The sequence below is a fragment of the Betta splendens genome, chromosome 21 (genome assembly GCF_900634795.4).
Source record: "Betta splendens chromosome 21, fBetSpl5.4, whole genome shotgun sequence".
NCBI classification, from domain to species: domain Eukaryota; kingdom Metazoa; phylum Chordata; class Actinopteri; order Anabantiformes; family Osphronemidae; genus Betta; species Betta splendens.
In genome coordinates this window covers 1,820,204-1,829,395 of record NC_040899.1, presented here as the reverse complement: position 1 = coordinate 1,829,395, position 9,192 = coordinate 1,820,204, and the positions used below count along the sequence as shown (strand labels likewise).

The window sequence follows — 9,192 nt, the reverse complement described above, 5'->3', positions numbered from 1 at the left end:
TGTTTGCTAAAACCTGATGAACTCCCATCCAGCGGCTCATTTCACCTGAACATGTCCTCAAACACTGAATCAGTCCCTACATTAAACAGAGAGAGCAGCTCTGAGGACTCATGAGCCCCAGAGTCTCACGTTCACAATGGGAATCTGTGCTCCGACCTCTGCGATGACCTTTGACCTGCTTTATACAGTCACTCACAGCGGTGGAACAAGGGAATCAATCAAGCTAATGGACCACTCGTCCTTATCACGACATGCTGTTTGTGTCATCACACGTTCTGTCGCCAGTAGAAACTCCCTCAGTTCACATCAGACACGTAAAAAGTAAAAAAATCACCACAAACTTGGATTTCAAATATTTTAATATTCAAAAATACTTCAATTTGGCTTTAGTACATCACCCACCCTGGTCCTTGTTAATACAGTGTAGTGTTAGGAAATGAAAAGTGCAGAATAGCCGCAGACTGAGGAAAGGCTACTTCAATGCTCAGAGAAAACAGTCCGACAGCCGGAGCCCCAACGCGTGTCCTAGTAGAGGAATAAAAACAGTCCAAGGCTCCGCGGCAGCAGCACTCAAACAGGCCCGCCCGTTCCTCCCCATCCCTTCACGCACGCCGCCTCCTCGTGCCCGTCAGCGCTTCTTCTTCTGCTTCAGCGACCTCCTCCTCCTCAGCACCATCTCGTACAGCTTGTCCATGCCCTCGTGCAGCCCCTCGCCTATGATGGCGCACGCCGGCTGCACGTGGTAGGCGGTGCCGGGGCCCAGTTCGTGCAGAGCCAGCTGCTTCTCCAGCTCGGCCACCGGCAGAGAGCGCGGCAGGTCCTGCTTGTTGGCGATGACCAGCAGCGGCGTGCCCTGGTTCTCCGCGAACTTGGTGACTTTGTGCAGCTCGGTCTTGGCCTCCTCCAGCCGGTCCACGTCCACGGAGTCCACCACGTAGATGATGCCGTCGGTGCAGCGGCTGTAGGACTTCCACAGCGGCCGCAGCTTCTCCTGCCCCCCCACGTCCCAGAAGTGGCAGCTGATGCCCTTCGCCGAGCCGTTGCTCAGCTTGATTTTCTCCGTGTTGAAGCCGATCGTGGGAACCGTGTTGACGAATTCGTTGAATTTCAGTCTGTAAAGGACCGTGGTTTTGCCTGCGGAGTCCAAGCCCAGCATGACGATGTGCAGAGACTGGAAGGCAGCGATGTTGGAGAAGCTGTTGCCCATTCTGGCGTGTTCGTTCCCGCAGATGAGCTGAGCAGGGGAACCGGCCCGATCCCGCGAACCCGAACCGCTCGGTGCTCAGACCCGGAGCATGAATCCTGGTTTCGGGCTGAAGGACGGGTGTCCGGCGCCGCGCCGCGGCCTCAGCAGCAGCAGCGCACGCGGGGCGCCGTTCATTAGTATTCTCCTCGCGCGCTCGAAGCCATTTAGAAGCGGACAAACTCCGGAGTTCAAACGCTCCTTCGGGACGGGGTGGGCGGTGTCGGTGCCGGGCAGCGATGCTCACGAACCTGCAGCGGCCCGACGTGGTCCCGCGGTCCGCGGCTGTCCTTGGGAATCACGCATACGTCAATTCAGGACTCGGACGGGAAGCAAAGTCCACGGACGAGCCTCGGGTCGGTGAGCGGTTCCGTTCGGACGCTCCGCTCCTCGCGGTCTGTGCAGCTGCTCCGGCGGAAGGTTGAGAAAACAAGAGCGCAGAACGAGAGGCGGCCTCGCGACGCTCCGCCCCGCGGGACGCGAGCCAGCTGCACGAGCAGCGGCCGACGCTGCGCGTGCCGCACGCTGCACGCAACTTCCGCTGCGATTAAAAAAAGCTTTGGCTGTAACTTTAATTTAGCACAGAAAATTAAACGAAGATGTTATAATATACCCAAACACACGTCTGTTGCGTTAGATCTGGTGACGTAGAAGAATAGATTCATGGACAACAGCGCCCCCTGCAGGTAACGGTGCAAAACAGCAGATCTTATTTAAAAACAAAGCTGACAATAAAAAACATCCTTTACATGCGATGTAGTAAAAACCACATGACACGATGTTCATCCGTGATGCAGCTCTGATCAGCAGTTACTACTCATTTCCATTTATTCGTGTCCAGTCGTTCCTGTATCTGATCAGCCAGTCAACACGTTGAACACGCAGTCTCTCCTGATGCAGCGGACGCCGCCGCCTTCCTGCGGCTCTGGTGCTCTTTGGTTTAGAGACTGCTCCCTCTAGCGTCTGCTCTCTGAAGTGTCACGCTGGTCCACAGCCTGAAGCCTGGCGGAGGCAGCTTCCATCCAGCAGGTGGCAGAGTCTGCCAGGAAGACACGTTCCCAGTCCAGGAGCATCCCTTCATTCCAGCAGTAGAAACAAGCAGTGAAGGCTCAGAGCTGAGCGATGATGATGAGCGATGACCATCTTTACTTGAACACACTTCACAGTAACAACACGCCAGCTGCATTGGCGCGCGCTCCTTCCTCCTTCGCCCGGTGAGGACTCCTGCAGCAGCATCACCACCGTTCACACACATTCTGCGCTTACTTCCTGAAGCCTGATTCATGTCCAAGGACCACACGTCATGTACTTAGCAAGGCTAAACAAGCTCCAGACAGTGATCAGTCTTCTCTCTCTCTATTGTTGTTGTGAATCTTTAAGGAAGCCTTTAAAACACAGCTACACAGGAGGTGGCGCTGACAACAAACAGTCCAGTCTTTGAGGAAACCTTTTCACCTCCTCTCTCATGTGTCAGATGCCTTTTGGCAGCTTGTCACTCAGTCCTAGTGTTCGTAAGGTGCTGACGTGGAGTCAAACCTTCAGAACGAGCGTGTCTGTTTTTAGCATCACAGCTGTAACAGCTGCTTCTCTCAGCTCCTGTCATTCGCAGTCCGGGGCCGTTCTGCCGGTTCCTTTGAGCTCCCCTTCGCGTTGTTGGACAGATCGGCACCCGCCATGTTTCCTGCACAGTCCATCCTGGGGCCGACTCCCACCTCCTGACTGCCCAGGGGGAAACGCTGGAGGTCACAAAGTGTAGCCTAAAACCTGGCTTCCTGATTGAAGCTTGAGTTCTGCCCTGAAAGCCGCAGGCCTGCGACTCATTTAGCATGATTTCACAGCCAAAGACAGCGGTTGCATCACTTGTCTGTCATGAATACTGCAGGAATATTTTCTACAGTCTTTGTCAAAACTGAAGGAAAAAATGAAAGGTTTGAGAAGTGCAAACACTTGAGGGTCATTAGTCGCGTGGATGTGGTTCAGCGTAGCAGGAGCCTCGAGGAGGAGACTTTGAAGTCTGCAAAGAGACAACAGCCCTGATATGACGGCACCTTTCATCAGGTCCTTCATAGATCACTGATTCCTCCCTGTCCCCGAGAATAAGACCAACATTTGTTTTATCTTCATTATTCTTTCATAGCTCATGAAACATTAAACGAGAGAGACACTTTCATTCATGCTACAGCATTTAACAGAAAGCAGCTGAGCGCGTGGAACCCCTTCTCACAGACGTGACCCAGTTACAGCTCAGTGTGTGAACGTTTAACATCTTCAGACCTCAGACCTCTGCAGCCGAAGGAGGCCAGATCCACACGCCCTCCGGATCCACGAGGACAATGAGGAGTCTGGAAATGACAAACATCTGGTTTACAGGCAGACGATTGGCTGCGAAGACGTTCCTCCGTATCTCCACTCTACAGAACATAAAGCCTTTGATTTCTCACAGTCTGAACCTTTATTAACAGTCTTTGAACTTCTCTGTTGGTGTCTGAGACCAGGAAACAGAGAACAGTCTCTGTCTAAATTCTGTTAAAGTAACTAATTAACGCCTCTTTAAAATAAAAAAAGCTGACAAGTGAAATGACTAATTATTAATTTTACCCTCAAAGAAAGGGGATGAAACTTGTTAATTACTGCTGCTTTAGGTGTCGTCATGCTGAACTGGACTAAATGGAATTTACCAGGACAAAGGCCTTTAAACAGTGTTGCTTATTTACACGGACGCAACAAACATCAGTGGTTCCTCGTCCACGTGTCTCAGGTTCAGGCAGCTGCTGATGGAGCGGCCATGCTGCTGTTTGCCGTGTGCTGCACAGAGCGTCGTCCCAGTCCACGGACCTCTGGGCTCCGTCTTAATGGCCTCTTCAACCAGCGTTTGGGAGATAAAAGCGTCGCTCAACATCACAGCCTGTGCCGAGGTAAAGTGGAAGCTGACAGCGTCTGTGAAGAGAACATCTGGACTCTGGAAGCCCCTCAGATGAAAAAGCAAGCGGTGCTGGTGCAGAATGAAAGCGCCAGACGTGATCAGAACTCCACTTTCATGCTTCACATCTCGACTCGAGGGCTTTTAGTGGAAGTGGAGAGATGTTTGTTTGTATGTTGTGCATTTCTGCAAGCTCAAGTCAAAAACAGTCAGTTTAATATGATGTGTCATAATTCAGAATGATCAAAGTTACTGTGTGTTAAAGTGACGCTGGCAGAGACGTGTGGGAGTGTCTCAATTTGTTTTAGCCCAGAAGAAATAAACTACAAGAGTCTGTGGTGTCAGCTCTGAGCAGCAGCTTCTCTGTCTGGACTCCTGCAGAGAAATAATGTTCCACACATTCACATCAAAGCACGCGAAGAAATAGTCATTGACTACACGTTCAAATCTCTGTAGACTTTAATTATGTTTGGATCCAACAGGTCATGGAAAGTTGGCAACAGTAAAGAAAACCCACAAACCGAGGTCTCCCTTCATTTTGAACCTTTTTTTTTGACAACAGGACTAATTCATTCCATGAACAGAGCCGGGACACAAGCAGCAGCAAAGGCAGATTCAGCAGCCACATCAAAGCGGTGCAGCCTCAGCGGAGGCAGGTTCCTGCCATCGCTGGCTTCCTGACCTGCAGACACACCACCCAACTTCATTAACACCTCAGGTCGGATGCTAATTGGAAATAGTGATGGAAAAATGAAACGCTGCAGGTCACGGCTAAGGACAACAACAACGAGCAGGAGGTGGGAGAAAATCAAAGGCTCGTGTGAACACGTGTTTGCTCCTTACACACAAATAGAAAACAACAGATCTCCTTTTGCTCATTAGCTCAGACAGCAAGCAAACCCTTGAAAACAATTCTCATGACGATTTGATGGACAGAGTGTCACACAAACTAATATATATGCTCAGCATCCACTTTATGAGGAACCAGGTTCTAATTTCCCAGTTTTTAATTCAATAATGCTACTGTATATTGAAGTCAACTGAACCAATGGACCGTACTGTATATTATGCTGAAACGTGCTGCTGCTCATAGTCACGGTTGGAGCCTTGAGCAGCAGCTGTTCCTGTTGTCTTCATCTCCATGTTTGGGATTAAAGCTTGAAAAGACAAATTAGTCCCATCTCACACACGTGACATGTGGAGAGTCTCCATGAGCTGCTGCTACAACCAGAACCTGAGGTTTCACTGCTGCTGCCACCAATACGAGACGCAGGCGCTCCTGCTACGACGCCCTGATTTCAACAAATGGGGCAAAACCTGTGGTAGATCGGGTGAGTCTGTGCAGGTGGAATATCAGCAGCCATAATATCTAGGCGTTCTCTGGAAAAAGAGTTTCCCAGAGTTTTGTGGATTGGATAAAGAGAGACTTCCTGCATGGAGCAGTAAATGAAGGAGGACCCGACTCGTAGGGAACCGCGCTGCACCCGCGTCCTGTCTCGTCCTCACGTCTGCAGGAGCCACGTCTTCACATCGCTCACTCATTACCTCGCTCCTCTCTCTTTTCTCTAGTCCCTCTTTGTCTCTCCTCCTCACTCACACAAACACACAAAGGTTGCCGTGGAGACCAGCATGCTGTGCTCTGGGGGTTGCCATGGCGCCACTGTTTACTAGGAGCAGAGCGTTTTGTCAGCACATTGGTTGTTCTGCTGTTTCTTCCCCAGCAGCACACATCAATAAAACAATTACGTTTTTTTGCCCGTTGAATGCAGCACGACGCATTTACGGACTCCTGAAATGGATCATGATGATGGACAGAGAGGACGAGTGGGATGTGGGTGACACTAGGCGAACGCGCTGGGCTCAGATGATCTATGAGCTGATGATAAGAATGAAAACAATGGTGGAGCGGCTGTGAGTGCCAGGCAGAGCGCCTGAAGGATTCTGATGAGAAACAGCATTCCGGCCCAGATATGAAGGAAAAGCCATTTATCACTCATGATGTTTAGACCATAAAATGATGCTACTGAGTGCATCATTACAAGGCAGTGAGGTAGAAGACACATCGACTAATATTACTTGACTCTTTCAGATACAACCAAGAAAGAATGAGCAATCTTTATATTCAAAGCCACAAGTAGTTGATTCTTAGTCTGAGAGCGTGTATGGATTTTCCAACAGGACTGTGGGTCCTAGAGACAGAAGCCTGGGTTTATGTCCACGAAGACAAATGTCCAAAAGAAGAGACATATGATCATTAAACAGGAGCAAATGGCCCCTCGTTGTGTTGGTCATTTTGTGTGTGGTGGAGTCGTTCACAGGAGGGAGAGGTCCTTTCATGGAGCCTTTTACCTCATGCTTGATCCAAAGGTGACAGCGAACTGTTCAATTCTGTTCTGCTGCCGATGAAAGGCAGAGATTTACTTTTAAGCCGCTCTCCAGTGTAACACTGAAAAAATGCCCTTATCTCTGGCAAACTTATCCTCCTTGAAAGCAGGTGGGTTTCAAACTGAAGAGGTTACCTTGGAGACAAACGCCTCACGTCATCCAGTGTTGTCAAAAAAAGAGAAATAACGGGAGGAAAGGTGAAGGCAGCCTTCACTGAGCTGCTATCAGTTACACTCCCTCACACACACACACATGCAGCCACTTTACCTTCCCTGAACATAGGATTCAGATTAAAACCTAGTGGTGAGTGAATCGATACTTTGATCATAACAGCCGGACAAACGTGTTGCAGACTAGCTGTTAACTTACAGATGCCCCGAAGTAGTGAAGAAATGATCTTTCAACATCACTAACTGTGTGTTTGGTGAACCTGGATCCTCATCACCTTGTTCAATTTGTGAAGTCCAAGGCTAAAAATATAAACAAATATAAACTAAAAGAAATCATATGATTATTATGAGGAGGGAGAAAACAGAGGACACACGCTGGATGCTTCTGCTCATCTCCTCACTAGACCTCGTCTCACACAGTGGGAACACAGCGCAGGCTTTGCTCTGCAGAGGGGACACAGTGCTGAGTGCACAGAGAGACGGCCTCCCTGCCAGGTTTCGATCTTACTCCCCTTTCTCGTCCGAGAACTGCTCTTAGAACAAACAAGCTTTTGTTCCGCTCGTGTCAGCAGAGACACAAACTCCTGCTGCAGGACCAATGTGTTCATCATCAAGTCGAACGCTGCAGGCAAAGGAGTCCGTGTAGAACTCAAAACACTGAAGCACAGTCTCACATCAATTACTGTTGAAGCCTATAGTCTTTCAATGTACAACTCACAGTTAATCCTGTGTATTAATCCCCTTGTTGTGTTTTGGGTAGATTCAAATCTTGTGTTCTTGTTTAGTTATTATTTACTTTAAAAAGAGAGTGATTATTTTCTTGTAACAGGCACCAGATGCACAGCGGGAGGTATTTATAATAAAGGGTTATCCTTTAGAGAGCAGCAATGTGTTCCGTAAATACAAGCAAGACAAAGGCAGGTCACTGATGCCTGACAAAGAACAATGTCCGATAAGAGTCAAAATAAACACTTGAGCTGGTGAAGCCAAATATGTTTTCATGTGGAGAGACAGGAAAAGCAGTTAACAAAATAAGAGCCACAACAGGAAGTTGCTGATCGTGACATCTTATTTCTGACTATAAACGTGGTGCTGCAGTTCCTGAACCAAAGTGCAACAACACTTTTCTACAGATATAACAAGTAACTAGAAATTCAAAGAGGGTGTGGTAGGACTATAGCGGGTATATAATATATATATATAGATTAGAAGCACACACTCATTCAAAAGATATAAAGAAGATTAAAAGAAGATTTACAGAACAAAAGTACAAACTTAGGTTCTCTTTCTTTCCCAGGACACACTCCTCTGTAACAACCCGTTATTCTGACAGTCCTCAACTGTTCTCCTCCCATGAAACCTTGGATGATGGAACCCACAGTCACTCGGCAACGCCGCAGGCCTGTGTCAATGCAAACTTAGTGCCCGCTGTTAGGCAAGTATGTACTTACAAACTGTGCGTAGTCGTGGTATTTGTGGTAACTGTTCTGTTGTTGCTTGTTGTTGCTGTGCTTTTCTCTCTCTCTCTCCTCTCACCCCAACCAGTCGAGGCAGATGGCCGCCCACATCCAGTCTGGTTCTGCTGGAGGTTTCTTCCTCGTTAGAGAGGGAGGTTTTCCTCTCCACTGTTGCTGTCAAATTAAATGCTTGCTGTATGTGGGATTTGTTGGGTTTAGTTGTGTGAGGTCTCACCTCAAATTAACTCTCTACCTTGTAAGGTAGAGAGTTAATTTGAGTTAATTTTTGTTAAGCTAAGCTAAAAACATTAGCTAGCGACACACTGCTATTATAGCTACTGTAAATACGCTAATGGCAAGTAGCATCTAGATTCCAGTTACCTTCTGTAAGTCACGTTATGTCCGTTACAAGCTGGCTTCAAGCTGAACATCATCACCGGCATGAGCACAACTACTCCCAGAAGTGACTACAACTGTCCCACAGCTCATCTGCTCCAACGGGTCTCTCTGGCCACTATTGCGTCTTCTCACGCCCCGCCCCTTCACCTCTGATTGGGCCAATACAACGACAGCAGCCAATAGAAAAACAGGGCCCTTAAGATGGACAACCTGAAGCTCGTGGGGAGGTAGTCACGTTCACCTTTACAGCAAACAAACTATTTTAAATTAAATTAGCTTTATTGGACAGCAACAAAACTGCGTTTTGAACCTTTTCACATTCAACCTTTTAAAGTTGGTGTTAGACAATGTTAAATGCTGAGTGCTAGATATCGAACATTTAATTTTAACATTTTAACATTTACTGTGTACATTTAACAGATAGATAAAAGGTTTTGCTTTATGGACCTCTTTTAACAAGTTCAAACAAGTGTCAGTGAGACTAGATCTATTTAACTCACACCCACAGAGACGAGTAGGTATTAGTGGGGTGAAAGACTGAAGTCCTTCAGAAAATGGTTCCATCAAGGCTCTGAGGCTCTTTGATAAGTGGTTCATCCAGACGTTGACCTTTTCTTG

General features: G+C 48.0%; 1 protein-coding gene across 1 annotated transcript; it reads right to left on the bottom strand.

Moving 5' to 3' along the window:
- Window positions 1-341: 341 nt before the first annotated feature.
- LOC114847644 (ADP-ribosylation factor-like protein 4C) lies at window positions 342-2,109 on the bottom strand. Its single transcript, XM_029137605.3, has one exon. It carries the CDS (start codon window positions 1,205-1,207, stop codon window positions 629-631), a length of 579 nt encoding a protein of 192 aa, XP_028993438.1. The 5' UTR covers window positions 1,208-2,109; the 3' UTR covers window positions 342-628.
- Between the last annotated feature and the right edge of the window lie 7,083 nt (window positions 2,110-9,192).

Coding starts and splice junctions, on each gene's coding strand:
- LOC114847644 (XM_029137605.3), bottom strand. CDS start 1,207: ATGGGCAACAGCTTCTCCAACATCGCTGCCTTCCAGTCTCTGCACATC.